At 47.7% G+C, this 16,887-nt stretch overlaps 1 protein-coding gene across 9 annotated transcripts in view; it reads right to left on the bottom strand.

The window, feature by feature from the left end:
* Window positions 1–16,887, bottom strand: part of CLEC16A (C-type lectin domain containing 16A) — a 232,017-nt gene that overhangs the window by 209,758 nt on the left and 5,372 nt on the right. For all 9 annotated transcript variants that reach the window (XM_070460733.1, XM_070460735.1, XM_070460736.1 and 6 more), the window contains exons 2-3: window positions 9,563–9,691; window positions 3,000–3,133 (exon numbers count right to left, since the gene is read on the bottom strand). In XM_070460733.1, coding sequence (XP_070316834.1) covers window positions 3,000–3,133; window positions 9,563–9,691 — 263 coding nt within the window. The remainder of the gene's footprint in view (window positions 1–2,999; window positions 3,134–9,562; window positions 9,692–16,887) is intronic.

Genomic DNA, 16,887 nt, shown 5'->3' with positions numbered 1-16,887 from the left:
ACACGGGAGCCCCCGCCTGGCGTGCGGCCTCTCACTCATCACCAAGGCCCAGTTATCCATGTCGCTTCCTTTGTCTCCTTGTGGCTATACAGAATCCTGTTCTCGGAACAGGCCACGACCTTCCCGCCCAGAACCCACACTTGCAACAAGCAGTCAGGTGAGGCGGCTTCGCTCTGCTGTGTCTGGCCAGCTGCGGTTGGCAGAGGGGGACGAATGGGCCGGCAGGAGAAGGAATGTCGGCCCTGCTGGGACTGCTGAGTGGTTCCCGGGCCACCAGAGACACAGACGCCTGTGCTGGCTGCTGGGGGTGAGCCGCCTGCGGCCTCCTGGCTGCACCCCGAACTGGAAGAGCCCTGCGCTCCCATGCATCCCCCGCGGGACTTTTCCGGGCCTCCAGACCGGACTCTGTGGGTGGCGGGGCCACGGTGGGGGCGGTGCAGGCGCCTCTATTATTCGCCTGGGATTTTTCTACTACGCCCTCGCCACGTGGCCGGCTTTCTGTGGTATCCTTTTATAATAAACCCAGGAGTCTCTAAGTAATCTCAGTGTCTCGGGCCTGATGTCACTTAGGTCACCAAACCCCACAGGCAACAGGTGCACTCGTGAAGTGCCTGCCTGTAATAATGAAAGCCCGGGAACCACCTAGACGCCCGCGGTCACATTAAGTAAGCTATGGCCCAGAAAGAGGTGGCTCTTGAACCAAACAACGCTGGGATGCATGAATGGACAACATGAAAATCTAAGATACACTAGTTAAGTTCGGGAAAAAAAAAAAGAAAGCAGATGGCAAAACGGTAGGTGTTAACACTGAACTGTTAGGGTGAGATTCTCCAGAATTTCTGCTTTCTATAGCTTTTTCATTTGACTTTTTGTTGTTGTTTTACAATGGAGACATTTTCTTCCTATAATCAGAAAATTAAAAGCAAAAGTCACCCATCCTTCTCACCCCCATACATCCAAGTTCTATAAAAACAGAGTACTTTTTACTGCCTTAGCAGGGCTTATGAAAGTGCTCTGGTGAATTCCCTGCAGGGCCAGCAACATTTGCCTGGGTTTTCTTACAGCACAATACCCTTTTTAGCCCTGAGGCAAGAGAGGCTGTGTGATCCAAAAAGCCCAGCATTTTCTATTGCCCCCAACCCCCTCTTCAATCCCATAGCCCTGAGGTCAGCTGGGTTACCAGGGAACCGCCACTTGGGGGAACACTGGGTTTAAGGATAAAGCCAGCTTTAACTGGAAACTTCCACCTGCCAGACCCACAATACGCTGTGCACACCCACTCTCACACTTGTCCTCAAGCCACTCCAGTCTCCGGGTACTCGGATTCTCTCCACTTCAATGAGGCAGAAACTGCCGCTTGGCGAGTCAGCGCCCTGGAATATGCGTGGGGTGTATGTTGGCAGTACCAGGCCTGGGACTTGCTTGGCTCTCAGTCCATGACTTGCAATACGGAGCTGGGCCTTCCCCTCTCGGAGTTTTCAGAAACTGCCCGCAATTCACATCCAGCGTAACCAAAGCTGTTAACAGGGAAACCACTTAGGGAGAGTGAGTCAAATCGCATTTGCCAATTCACATACAGGGGGAAGCCTCAGGCGTCTCCTGGGACAGCAGTGCCATCTAGTGGCCATTTCCTGGGACAGCAGCACCATCCAGTGGCCGCGTCCCAGGACAGCAGCGCCATCTAGTGGCCGTCAGCCAGCAGCTCTTTCTTCCTCTGCCTCCTCCCTCTCAGGGGAAATGCTTTTCTCACCCGTTTTGGGAGCCAAGAGCCTGCTGTGACACAGGCATCCCATCACTTGTCTTCTCTTCCCTGCTTACAGCAGGCAGGCCCTGAGGCTTGGTGTGGTCATCTTGGAATAAAAAAGCTTTTGATCAAGCACAGAGGATTAGGAGCTAAACCAGGGTTTCACACCCTGGGCACTGTTGACATTTTGGGCTAACTACTCCTTTATTGTGGGAGGCTGTCCTGCATGTTGTAGGATTTTAACAGCATCACTGACCTCTACCCAGAGGCCAGTAGCACAGCCCTCCCCCCCTAGAATGCCTCCAGACACTGACAAATGTTCATTGGGAGCACAGTCACCCCCAGCTAATGACCACTGAGTTAATTTGCCTGGGCTGAAACCCCTTCTGGATTCCGGCCTTGCTAGAGCTGTGACCTGGGGCCAGTGACTCAGACTCTCTGAGTATTAAATCAGGGCACTGACAGCTCCTGCCTCGCAGGGTGGCTGTTTCAGACAACGAGCCTGGGGCTCAGCAAGCGCAGGGGAGAGGCTCCGAGTCATACCTCACCAGTGCGGCACTGGAGCTGAAGCACGCAGGTCAGGGGCCAAAGCGACGCCCTTGGCCACGTTCTTCCTCATCCTGCTGCTTCCAATGCTTATTCTGTTGGCTGTTAGCGACCCAAGCTCTTTAATAAAGGGTTATAAAGAAGACATGCAAATACCACCAGAACCACCCAGCAAAGGGGAGCCCTCTCTTAGCCCTACCATGCAGGAATTAAAAATGGTACTAGGGACTGACCTGTGTGCCCCCAAAACTCATGTGCTGAAACCCTAACCCCCAAAGGGACTGTATCTGGAGACGGAGGCTTTCAGGAGGTAATTAAAGGTCACATGAGGTCAGAGGGTGGGGCCCTGACCCAAGAAGACCTGTGTCTTTACAAGAAAAGGGAGAGACATCAGAATTCTCTCTCCACGTGCACAGAGGAACGAACATATGAGGACATAAAGAGAAAGAGGCCCTCAGCAAACCAGGAAGACAGGCCTCACCAGAAACCAGCCCTGGCGCCACCATGATCTTGGACTGCCAGCCGCAGGCACTGTGAGAAAATGCATTTCTGTCCTCTAAGCCGCCCAGCCTGGGGCATGCGCTCTGGCAGCCCAAGCATACCAAGACACATGGTGGGCACAGACATTCACAAAGCAACACGAAAACCACGGCACACGACGTGCGGCGACACCCAGTGGTGTGGAGGCCAGGGTCAGGACCGTCCTTACAAAGTGAGGTCTCGTGACTGATGTTCTCAAAGAGGATGTTCAGGGTCTGCAGCAGCTGAACGCACACGTAGCGGCCTGACTTCTGCCGCAGGATGTTCAAGAAGAAAACGAACATGTTCTTCTCCAGGAAGAAGCTGGGGAGAGAAGGGGACAGTGTCAGTGGTCTTCCACACGTGGAAATGCACATCATCCTCCAGTTGCACACCCAACACAGGTGTGTGCAGCCCCACAAAGGCATCTGCAGAGCAGCCTGGTCACATCACTCGTGTGGGCTTGGCTGCCAATACATCCAGTTTCCACGCTGCCGTCTTCCATTCAGAGAAACGCAACCTTTCAAACTCTCTTCCCAGAATGTGAGAACAGTGCTGATTCTGGGAAGTGGTGAACTTCCAGATCTCGGACAGAGGGGGAAAGGTCTTTCCCAACTAAATGATGACACAGTGATCTATCTACGCTTCTAAAACCAACAAGCCTCTGTTTTCCATCCATATTTTATAAGCATAGTTTTCCCCACTAAGTCTCCTTCCTTAGGTTTCATAGCTCGGACTGCTCACCAGCAACCTAGGAACCAGAGTAATTCCCCGCAAAGGGGCACGAGGATGCTGAATAGTTAAAGAGTTTGGCTGGTTTCTCAATTGGCAAGCTGGTCATTTCCACATCTAGGGAATGAGGACTGCAAAGAAAGAGAAAGTGCTGATGTGGTCACGGGACACCAGCCCGTCCCCAGGCCTTTCTTGTCCTGGACAGAATGTCTGTCTGCATGCAGGCTGGGGGCACTGACTTTGGGGGGGCACACAATGTCTCTTTTAGCCTTGAAATGGAGACCCCCTAATGCCTTTCTTTAAAGGAAGAAAATGTTTCTAGTTATGTTCTCCGTATTCAAGCTAAGGGCCTTCCTGGTGCCTCACTGGTAAAGAATCTTCTTGTCAATGCAGGAGACGTAGGTTCGATCCCTGGGTCAGGAAGATCCCCTGGAGAAGGGAATGGCTACCCACTCCAGTATGCCTGCCTGGAAAATCTCATGAACAGATGGGCCTGGTGGGCTACAATCCATGGGGTTACAAAGAGTCAGGCCTGATTTAGCGACTAAACAACAATTCAAGCTGAGACCAGGTCACCTCTCATCTAGGATGCTCAGGACAAGTCCTAGCCATCTCGTGGGTCTGTTGCCTTCTCAGTCGGGGGGTCTCTCTCTTCCCTCTCCTGTCAGCTCCCTGCTGGCAGGACCGTGGGCCTGGTACTCACTCAGTCCTGCCGACCTTCTGTCTGAAAGGGTAAATGAATAAATAAATCTGACCTTAAAGGGACCCCTAAATTCTTTTCCAGCTCTGACTCTGGGAGTCCATGTGCCAACAAATGCCCCACATTCCACAATGACCCCCAGAATATTTCTATCATTTGACCAATCGTGTCTTCCTCTGCTTCAGGTTGTATAAAGCAGTGACTGCCAAGTGTCACCCAGTAAGGTCACTGTGGCCCAAGGACCAGCCTGGGAACTTGTCAACATGTCTGTACCTAGATCTTGTCCAGGGGTAGATTTAATGTGTCCAGTGTGAAATTTGGGTGCCTGGATTTTTACAACCCCCTAGGGGAGTGAGGGGATCCTTGGGAAAGTGGCTAATTCTAGGGCTGGGGCAGGGAACACGCCAGACGAGCCTGGAGCACCACAGAGGACCAGAAAGTAAGGAAGTGCTCCAAATCCAAAAGGACGCGGCTGTGTCACAGGGACACGGGAAGCGACCCGAAAGAGCTCCCCATGCTCAAAGCTGGAACAACACCAGCACAAAATAAATCCCAGAGCCCGGATTATCATCCAGAGTACAAAATGAACACCCACGAGTCCATGTTGATATACCTGCACCTTGCAGACGCTGTCTTTTTACAACCGAAACCTTGTACTGAGCAAGTGTGTTGGCACCATTTTCCCAACAGCATTATTTTTCAATTGAGGTATGCATGCTGATTTTGCAGACACAAGGCTACTGCACCCTTGACAGACTACAGAACAGTGTGACCATAACTTATATGCACTGGGACTAGCAAAAAAATTCACGTGACTCGCTTTACTGCAATATTCACCTTATTGAGGTGCCCTGGAACCAAACCTGCAAAATCTTCAAGAGATGTATATAAATAAATGACTGGATAGATTAATAAATGAGAGAAGAAGCAAATGTTCTATGCAGAAGAATTTCAAATACTGTCTGTAGATTCGCCCTCCTTCAAGAAGGTGGAGCTTAATTCCCACACCCCCATGAAGCTGGACTCACTTGTGGAGATAGGAGAGGAGGAAAGAGTAACCTTAGGGTAGAAAACCCTGGCAGATACCAGCTGTGCCAAGTGATCAGGCTAACCCACCAGGGATCATGTGGCTGTCAGGAACATGACATTCCGGGAGGTGAAGGGCACTTCCCCAGGAAGCACTCGCCCCCAAAACTTCCAGGCTAATCAGGAGAGAAACAGCAAAGAAACCCAGACTGGGGGACATTCTACAAGACAGCTGGCCAGTCCTTCTCAAGACCATCAAGGTCACAAAACACAAGAGAAAACTAAACAACTGTCACAGACCATAGGACACCGGGGAAACCTAACAACTAAATGCATTATGGCACCTGGATTGGGATCCCGGAGCAGAAAGAGGATGTTAATGGAAAAACTGGTAGATTCCAAATCAAGTCTGGAGTTGATGTAATAGTGGTGTTTTGACAAATGATATTAACAGGGGAACAGGGTGAGGGGTAAATGGAAACCTTCTGTGTAATCTAAAATCTAAAATTATCCAGAAACTTTAAAATGGATTAAATACAAATTCTCTTGGGGCCTCTGCAGGGCAGTGATTTAAGAATAACTGGGCCTCTGAGAGCTCAGCAGTTTCTCTAAGATGACAAGTGGACTAAAAAATTCCATTCTAGTAAAGGTGACTCTCTGTTTGTTTCCAAGGCAAACTATTCAATATCACAGTAATCCAAATCTATGCCCCAACCACAACTGCCAAAGAAGCTGAACAGTTCTATGAGGACCTACAAGACCTTCTAGAACTAACACCAGAAAAAGATGTCCTTTTCATTATAGGGGACTGGAATGCGAAAGTAGGAAGTCAAGAAACATCTTGCAAGTTTGGCCTTGGAGTACAGAATGAAGCAGGGCAAAGGCTAACAGAGTTTTGCCAACAGAACGCACTGGTCACAGCAAACACCCTCTTCCAACAACACAAGAGATGACTCTACACATGGACATCACCAGATGGTCAATGCTGAAATCAGATTAATTATATTCTTTGCAGCAGAAGATGGAGAAGCTCTATACAGTCAGCAAAAACAAGACCTGGAGCTGACTATGGTACAGATCATGAACTCCTTATTGAAGAAAGTAGGGAAAACCACTAGACCATTCAGGTGTGACCTAAATTAAATCCTTTACAATTATACAGTGGAAGTGACAAATAGATTCAAAGGATTGGTCTGATAGAGCACCTGAAGAACTATGGACGGAGATTCTAACATTGTATAGGTGGTGATCAAAACGATCCCCGAGGAAAGGAAATGCAAAAAGGCAAACTGGATGTCTGAGGAGGCCTTACAAATGGCTGTGAAAAGAAGAGAAGCAAAAACCAAAGGAGAAAAGGGAAGATACCCATCTGAATGCAGAGTTCCAAAGAATAGCAAGGAGACATAACAAAGCCTTCCTCAGTGATCAATGCAAAGAAATAGAGGAAAACAAAAGAATGGGAAAGAAAATTAGAGATACCAAGGGAACATTTCATGTAAAGATGCACACAATAAAGGACAGAATATGGACCTAACAGAAGTAGAAGATATTAAGAAGAGGTGGCAAGAATACACAGAAGAACTATACAAAAAAGATCTTAATGACCCAGATAACGACGATGGTATGATCACTAACCTAGAGCCAGACATCCTAGGGTGCAAAGTCAAATGGGCCTTAGGAAGCATCACTACAAACAAAGCTACTGGAGGTGATGGAATTCCAGCTGAGCTATTTCAGATCCTAAAAGATGTTGCTGTGAAAGTGCTGCACTCAATATGCCAGCAAATTTGGAAAACTCAGCAGTGACCACAGAATTGGAAAAGGTCAGTTTTCATTCCAATCCCAAAGAAAGGCAATGCCAAAGAATGTTCAAACTACTGCACAATTGCACTCATCTCACACACTAGTAAAGCAATGCTCAAAATTCTCCAAGCCAGGATTCAACAGTACATGAACCAAAAAGTTACAGATGTTCAAACTGGATTTAAAAAAGGCAAAGGAACCAGAAATCAAATTGCCAACATCTAATGGATCAGAGAAAAAGCAAGCAAATTCCAGAAAAACACCTACTTCTATTTTACTGACTACACTAAAGCCTTTAACTGAGTGGATCACGACAACCTGGAAAATTCTTAAACAGACGGGAATACAGACCACCTCACCTGCTTCCTGAGAAATCTGTATGTATGTTAAGAAGCAACAGTTAGAACTGGACATGGAATAATGGACTGGTTCAAAATTGGGGAAGGGGTACATCAAGGCTGTATATTGTCACCCTGCTTACTTAACCTATATGCAAAGTACACAGTGCACATCAATAACCTCAGATATGCAGATGACACCACACTTATGGCAGAAAGTGAAGAGAAACTAAAGAGCTTCTTGATGAAAGTGAAAGAGGAGAGGGAAAAAGCTGGCTTAAAACTCAACATTCAGAAAACGAAGATCATGGCATCCAGTCCTATCACTTCATGGCAAATAAATGGGGAAACCATTAAAACAGTAAGAAACCTTACTTTCTTGGGCTCCAAAATCACTGCAGATGGTAATTGGCAGCCATGAAATTAAAAGACGCTTGCTCCTTGGAAGAAAAGCTATGTCTAATCTAGACAGCATATTAAAAAAGCAGAGACATTACTTTGCTGACAAAGGTCCGTCTGGTCAAAACTATGGTTTTTCCAGTAGTCATGTATGGATGTGAAAGTTGGACCATAAAGAAGGGTGAGTGCTGAAGAACTGATGCTTTTGAACTGCGGTGCTTTTGAACAAGGGACTCCTGAGAGTCCTTGGACTGCAAGGAGATCCAACCTGTCCATCCTAAAGGAAATCAGTCCTGAATATTCATTGGAAGGACTGATGCTGAAGCTGAAACTCCAATACTTTGGCCACCTGATGTGAAGAGCTGATTCATTAGAAAAGACCCTGATGCTGGGAAAGACTGAAGGCGGGAGGAGAAGGGGATGACAGAGGATGAGATGGTTGGATGGCATCACTGACTCAATGGATATGAGCTTGAGCAAGCTCCAGGAGTTGGTGATGGACAGAAGAGCCTGGTGCTGCAGTCCATGAGGTTGCAAAGAGTCAGATACAACTAAGCAACTGAATTGAACTGAGTAAAGATGACATGGTTTCCAATCTTTAGCCCAAGAGTCTCTCTCATTTCCATAAACAGATACCAAGCAACCAACAAACAGTAAAGTCCCCACAGATCCTGAAAGGCAACTCATCCTGCTTACAAGCAACACCTGTTTATTACTCAGGTTTTCCTTAGGGAACCTAACCAGTGTCACAGGTCTGTATTCACACAGTTTGCGTTTTCCACAAGTAGCTCCATCTAATGAAAACCTCACTGATGAAAACACAGAACCAGCCAGAAAATCAGAATATCTAATAAGGAAGCCGGGTTGGAAAGGGAACACCTGTATTTGTTTTAAGTGGTTTTACTAAGTGGCTTCAATAGTTACAATTGAGATTAGTTTATATAAAAATACAATCTGTGTTTGGTGATTGTCACAACCCCAATCCTTCTGCATTCAGACGGCGGGACAAGTCTGCTGGGGAAAGCAGTTCATGGGTTATGGCCTTTGCTTCTTAATGAAGTAGGGGCACCTTCTAAAATGATCATTTGCTAATATTTCTCGAGTGCCTACTCTGTACCAGGCACTGGGCAAGGGACCTGCTCTCTCTCACTTGACCATGGGGAAACTGAGGCAGGCCTAAGCGTGCTCACCAAGGAGGTGTGAGTGAGCAGAAACCCCTCCACGGGCTCTGGGTATAAGCTGCTGCTTCTTCACTCAGCAGCTGCGCGACCTTGAACACAAACATCTGTGGGGGTGGGGATGAAGTGCGGACAGGGGGGAGTCGGGAGACTTCCTCATAGAAGGACCGTCTCATCAAGAGCTCGGCGCTGTGGCCAGCCGCCAGGAAGCACAATCGCTGCTAACCCTGAGGGTCCTCCACCCCCACCCTCAGCCCAGGGAAGGGTCTTTTCAGTTCACTTGGAATCTAACACCCAAGACATTTTCTCTTTCCTCTGGGGGAGATAATCAGACATTACTTGGAAAATTATCCATGACATTTTCAGATTTCTCCAGGGACACTCATTTCCATAACTTTCCTGTTTTCAGCAGGCACTTCTACAGTGTTTCAAGGACATTTGAGAGAGAGAGAGGAGAAAACGGTGCAGGACCAAACTGGCGTCAAACCCTGACGTCATCGGGAATGACTCACGGCTCACATTTAGAACAACATGAAAAGGAAGAAGGATCAAAAAACAAAAAAACAGACACCCTTACTCAAATACAGAGCTGTCATTCTGATCCCCCCAGATCAGGATCTCGGTGATGGATCGGATGGTCTCCACCAGCAGGTTCCTGTTCTGTTCTGTGACGGTGGTGTTTTTGGTCAACACGTGGTACAGATACCTGAGAGGAAGGAAAGAAAAGAGAACTACAGGTGACCAGCTGAAATGGAAGCCAGGCCCAGGGACCATGAGTGACGTCTTAGGGACAATTTGGCTGGGCGTTTTTCAGACTCAGTGGTTAGCACAATTCCCATTCAGACGAGACGTGACTCACCACCCGAGAAAACAGGCAGATGATGCTTCAAACTGTTACATGACCAGCGACTCACCAACCCGAACCGAGGCAAGACTGTCAAACTCCTGAAGACAGGCAGGCTCACACTCCAGTGTGGGCAAGAGAATGGCCTGGAGAGTGGGACAAAGCGGGACAGAGCCCACCGGAGATCAAGCGCAGGGCGCTGAGGGAAGACTAGGCGTCGGCCTTTTTCACACTCTCAGGTCATTCTGAGGCCGGTGGAGCCAATGGAGACACACAGCGCAGCACCAGACGCCTGAGAGCCACTGTCTGGCTGATGCAGAGATGAGACCTGCAGTCACAGGTCAGGGAGGATGGGGCCCAGAGCCACCACGATCGCCCTTGGAATGCCCTAATCCCCCTGCACAGGACTGATGGCTCAGAAGAAGTGGGTGGTTTGCAGTTCAACGGCAGTGATATTACCCGCTGTGTGCAGATAGAAGTGGAGTGGATTTGAGGGGCAATGGCGGTACCTCACCCACCCGCACGTGCAGAGACCAGAGGCCCAGCCTCGTCCTAGGGGGCATGAGAATCGCAGAGGCCACTCCTGAGCAGCGCGGGGATCAGCAGCCTGGCAGACGCCCTGGGAGCACTGCCTGGCTCAGCTTTTGAGAGAGCGTCTCCCTGGCCCGCAGACTGAGGCCAGTTCAGCTTGCCAAGGTCCTAACCAACCAGCAAACTCCTATGAGTATGTCAAAACCCAGCTCAGTCACCTCTCCTTGACGCCTTCTTCAAGAACCTACCTCCCGCTCTCCTGCCCAAGTAGATGTGATTGCTCCCTCCTCTCTGGCACCTCTGTACCCAAATGCATTTGCTGCTGCACAGACCACTCTGATTTGCAGTGATCTGCCTCCTTCACGAGACCTGAGTTCCTTGAGGTCAGGAACATCCTCTTACTGATCCTGGTGACCCCATAACACTATAGAATGTCTGATACACTGTAGGTGCTCAATATATGGTGAATGGGAGTGGGGGGCCCATTTTCACGGATATAAGGTAGATCAGAGCCTGCGAGGCAAAATATAGTCAAGGAGTTAAACACAGCAAGGAGTGGCAAAGAGCAGTAATGAAGAGTTCAAACCTCTGTCCCCAACAGACAGGCCTGGGCTTGATTCCTGGCCCTGTCGCCCGCTGCGTGTGGCCGTGGATGAGGCGTTTCACTTCTCTGGGGCCCGGGGTCTACAGCAGTCAAGGCCTCCTTGCTGGACTGTTGCAGAGACTCTGTGATGACACGCTGAAAGAACCAAGCACTGCGCCTGACACATGGTGACCGCTCACAGGAGGCAGGGCCAGCGGCTACTGCCATTACCACCCGGCGGTGGCTCCGAGGAGGGCCCCTGTTAAAACCACGATTTAAACTCTACAAGGAGTATTCCACCAACACAGGAAGGACAGACAGGCTGGATCCACACAGTCATGAAAAGAGGACTTCACGGCAGGAGTTATAAGAAGGTCCAGAGAAACCAGAGCAGGAAGTGGGGAGTCTGGTTATGAGCTGGGTGACATCAAGCAAGCTACTTATTCTGTGTACCTCAGTTATCTCACCTGAAAAATGGGAGCAGCACCAGCACGTGACTCCTTTAGCACCTATTATGGTGTCTTAGGAACAACCAAGTTAAAAGGTAGATAACTAACCTGGCAGGTCCCCTGCATGACACAAGTGCTAGCTATTACTGTTATCACTGCCTTCACCAAATAATCCCTGAAAGAAATTCTAGGAACTATGAGGAGGCCCTTACAGACAAACCCACGGTGAGGGTGGGGTGTTAAGTTCTGTAAAGAGGATTCTCGGCACTCCCACGAGTGGTGCATGGCCCGCATGACAGGCCCTGCAAGCAGGCGAGCCTTCCTGTGACCCTCATACTCGCAGTAACCTGGGGACGCACACCTTGCTAGCAATGCACAGGCCAGGAAGGGACCTGAGGGGCACTCAGCCTCGGGGCAGAAGCCGTCTGGGGGCTCCAGCCCACCCCCCACCTCCGCAGAGCTTGCGGCTCTCTGCCTTTCTCGGTGGCGCCATCTGCTGGCAAGTGGTGATGCCGCACCAGGGTCTCATCACATGACCACAAGTGAAGGTGGGTGTCTTTTCACATGTTCAGAGCCATCTAAATATCCTCCTTTGGGAGGTGACTGTGTGAGTTTTTTGCCCACTTTTTACTAGGTAGAGAACCTTATTTCTTATTAATTTGATGGAGTTTATGCACTCTGAATACAAAACCCTTACTGGATACACAAAAGTGAAGTCAAGTGAAGTCGCTCAGTCGTGTCCAGCTCTTTGCGACCCCATGGGACTGTAGCCTGCCAGGCTCCTCCGTCCATGGGATTTTCCAGGCAAGAGTACTGGAGTGGGTTGCCATGTCCTTCTCCAGGGGATCTTCCAGACCCAGGGATTGGACCTGGGTCTCCTGCACTGCAGGTAGACGCTTTACCATCTCAGCGACCAGGGAAGGCCTTACTGGATATCTACCTATGGCAAAAGTCTTCTCTGAACGCAGCTTGCCTTTTCCCTCTCTTTACAGTGGTCTTTTGATGAGCAAAAGTTCCAAATTTTATCGTGGTTCAATTTATCAATCTTTCCCTTGGATAGTGCTTTTTGTATCAACCTGAAGAAATCCTTACCTACCCCAAGGTCACAAAGAAATACTGTTTTTCTTCTTTTAAAAAGTTATTGTTTTACCTTTCACATTCTGACTTAGAGCACACCCGAAACTCACTTTTGTATATGGCCTAAGATATTGGCCAACATTCATTTTTTCCCATATGGCGATCTAGTTGGTTCAGCATCATATACTAGAAACGTCCTCATTTCTCCAGAGGACACCAATGTCGACTTTGTCGTTAATCAGGTGACCACACGTGGGACTCCTTCTGGATGCTCTAGTTCTACTGATCTGTTTGTTTACCTTTGTGCCAACACCATGCTATCTGATCACTGCAGCTTTATAATAAATCTTGCAATGTGATATCTTCCAATTTCTTCCCTCCCCCCCCCATTATTATATTGGCTATTCTTGCCCCTTTGAATTTCCACATACATTTTAAAATCACCTTCTCAATTTCCACAAAAAAATATCTGCTAAGATTTCCTTTAAGACTGCCCTAAATCTCTAGCTAAATATGGAGAGAACTGACATCTTTTTGAAAGTGTAACATGATGACATTTACATTTCCTTCAAGGTTTGCTGGATGGGGGCTTGCGCATCTTTTGTTAGATTTATTCCTAGGGATTTGATGGGTTTTTTGATGCCGCTGTAAATGGGAGTGGTTTAAAATATTCATTTTCTAAATGTCTGTTGTTGGTGGATGCAAACACCCACTAGATCTCAAGCTCAAATTTCCACTGCCACTGGTTCATTCTTTTGCCACCACAATGCCCAAGCACACTGTTTCAGGTCACGTTTTAGGGAGAGCCGCTTGATATATGTTTGCTTAAGTGTGGTGAGGGGAAAAAAGAAAGCTGAATGGATTAAAGATTAATATTTTAATGTTACATCTAATTCCACAGCTTTGGAAGATCAAATAATTCAATACCTCAGAGACACCAGTACAATATTAATATAATAACTTTCTGGTTTTAAACATAACACTATTTTAGAAAGACTGGAAACTTCAACAACAAAAAAAGAGAGGACCACTGCTGGGGCTGCAGTGTGTTTCCCTGGGTCGTCTTCTTTGCTACGGAATCTACATACTTGAGCTCATGCGCGCATGTGTGCTAAGTCACTTCGCTGGTGTCCGCCTCTTTGCGACCCTATGTACTACAGCCCCTGCCGGGCTCCTCTGTCCATGAGATATTTAAGCTCAGGCAGTATGTCTGTTACCATGTCCATCCTTCTTCCCGCCCAGGCTAAAATAAAAGCACTCCTGTTACTGGTAACTGCTCACAAGCATCAGTAGCGGCTACACAGCACACCACTGAAAGGACACACAGCAGTCACTCCTATACTGAGCCTCAGAAATCAGCAACAATGTTACGATATTCCCACATCTCCACCTGCAAGGCTGCTGTTTCCTGTGTAGATCAGTTTCTAAGGGCAGAGTGACAGATTGTTCTCTGACAATTATAATAACCATGACGACAACAAGTTTCTCTCAAACTCTGTGTGTGTGTGTCCATTTTAACCACCATCATCGTAGAGACAGTCACAGCCTCCTATTGCCAGGTCTCCATTCTGAGGGCCTCAGATCAGATGAGCTCACTCATAATCCTGCACAACAATCCTGTCGGGCTGATGCCCTGGGGAGCCCAGGATCCTCCCAGAGTCCCAACATAAGGACAGGGCACCAGGCAGTGACCCCACGCTTATAATCATCTTAATGCAGAAGATGCAAACAATGACTTAAACGCTTTTATTAGTCAAGCATTTCCATGAAGTGATGAATGCCTAGCACCCAAGACATAAACAACAAACCAAAAAGGCATGGCAACATGTATCAGATCTTAAGGTAAGTCCTTATCATGGACCCTTATGCCACTTCTTTGGAAAAGAGCCAGCATTATCATGTCTCCAGCGAAAATTCTGCAGAAATGCAGAATCTCAATTTCAGACTTTTGCACAAGAGCCAACTCTACTCTGAGAGACAAGCTGAAGTTTGAAATGCCTGGAGACAGAAACACTGCAGTCTGTTACCAGGGTGCATGCCACACATGATAGGCTCATCACCAAGGACTCCGACTGTAAACAAATCCCTCCTCCACGGACCCTGCTTCCTCAAGAGACCCACTTATTTTCCAAGTTAAACCATCATAGTAAATAATAATTATATCCAGGTCAGAGAGAGATGTACTAAGTTGAAGTTCATACAAGTTTTACCACTTGTATCATGCACCGCAAGGAAATCAAACCAGTCGATCCTAAAGGAAATCAACCTTGAATATTCATTGGAAGGACTGATGCTGAAGTTGAAGCTCCAATACTTTGGCCACCTGGTTTGAAGAGCCAACTCATTGGAAAAGACCCTGATGCTGGGAAAGACTGAAGGCAAAAGGAGAAGGGGATGACAGAGGATGAGATGCATCCTCAACTCGATGGACGTGAATTTGAGCAAACTCCAGGAGAAAGAGGAGGACAGAGGATCTCGGCGTGCTGCAGTCCATGGGGTCACAAAGAGTCAAACATGACTTAGCAACTGAACAAGCACCATGCACTTACGTGTCAGTTACCGTGAGAGGAAGGATAGGGCCTGGGTGGAGCTGGCAATCCACTCCCCCAAAGCACACCCCACCCCCCCCAGATAACAATGTCTGGGGTGAGGGGACATGTGGCCTGGGTCTGCCTGGCCTCCTCAGCACCAGGGCAGACAGTTCCCAGAGGGTCCCACTCTGTGTCCTGAAAACCCCCAATTGGTCAGCATCCAGCCCTCTGGCCAGCAGGACAAGGAGAAGCTCCAGGCAGGGTAGACTCAGGCTAGAAGATTAGGAGAAGGTGTTACAGGCAGTGTCTCTCCCAATGAATCACCTCTGAAAGATGTCAAACTGGGCCAGCGAGTGAGGCCAGGTCTGAGATGCCGGGGAGCATTTCAGCCCTAGAAAAAATCACAGCTCCAGCCCAGGCCCTGCTCCCAAACAGGCAAGAGCAAACTGCTGTTAAGAAAAGGCAGGCCATAGAGTAATGGAAATAAAAGCAAAAATAAACAAACGGGACCTAATTAAACTTAAAAGCTTTTGCACAACAAAGGAAACTATAAGCAAGGTGAAAAGACAGCCCTCAGAATGGGAGAAAATAATAGCAAATGAAGCAACTGACAAAGAATTAATCTCAAAAATATACAAGCAGCTCATGCAACTCAATACCAGAAAAATAAACGACCCAATCAAAAAATGGGCCAAAGAACTAAACAGACATTTCTCCAAAGAAGATATACAGATGGCTAACACATGAAAAGATGCTCAACATCACTCATTATCAGAGAAATGCAAATCAAAACCACAGTGAGGTACGATCTCATGCTGGTCAGAAATAGCTGCTATCAAAAAGTCTATAAACAATAAATGCTGGAGAGGGTGCAGAGAAAAAGGAACCCTCTTACACTGTTGGTGGGAATGCAAACTAGTACAGCCACTATGGAGAACAGTGTGGAGATTCCTTAAAAAACTGGTAATAGAACTGCCATTGACCCAGCAATCCCACTGCTGGGCATACATACCAAGGAAACCAGAATTGAAAGAGACACGTGTACCCCAATGTTCATCGCAGCACTGTTTATAATTGCCAGGACATGGAAGCAACCTAGATGTCCATCAGCAGATGAATGGATAAGAAGTTGTGGTACAGATAGACAGTGGAATATTACTCAGCTATTAAAAAGAATGCATTTGAATCAGTTCTAATGAGGTGGATGAAACTGGAGCCTACTATACAGAGTGAAGTAAGTCAGAAAGAAAAACACCAATACAGTATATTAATGTATATATATGGAATTTAGAAAGATGGTAATGATGACCCTACATGCGAGACAGCAAAGGAGACAGAGATGTAAAGAAGATTTTTGGACTCTGTGGGAGAAGGTGAGGGCGGGCTGATTTTAGAGAATAACACTGAAACATGTATACTACCATATGTGAAATAGATGACCAGTCCAAGTTCAAGGCACGAAACAGCACTCAAAGCCGGTGCACTGGGACAACCCAGAGGGATGGGATGGGGAGGGAGGGGGGAGGGGGTTCATGACGCTGGGGGGGGGGTCACATTGTATATCCATGGCTGATTCATGTCAATGTATAGCAAAAACCACAACAATATTGTAATTAGCCTCCAATTACAATAATTATTTTAAAAAACAAGAAAAGGCAGGCCAGCACTTGCCTCTTTTGTGTCCTATGACAAACTCCTGCTGATCTTTTACTGTGCGCCAGGCCCGGTGCTGGCGTCTCACAATTCCCTGGGAAACAAGCCGCCCGGGTCTCTCTCCTCATGAGGCTTATGGTCAAATTTGGGAGAAACAAATAAACACATATTCAAGATCATTTCCGACAGTGAAAGGACAGCCTAAGGAACCCCGGCCAGCCGCGCAGGGGATCT

This window comes from Odocoileus virginianus, chromosome 33, assembly GCF_023699985.2.
Source record: "Odocoileus virginianus isolate 20LAN1187 ecotype Illinois chromosome 33, Ovbor_1.2, whole genome shotgun sequence".
Lineage (NCBI taxonomy): Eukaryota > Metazoa > Chordata > Mammalia > Artiodactyla > Cervidae > Odocoileus > Odocoileus virginianus.
The sequence above is the reverse complement of the archived record's forward strand: the minus strand, read 5'-3'. Positions and strand labels throughout refer to the sequence as shown.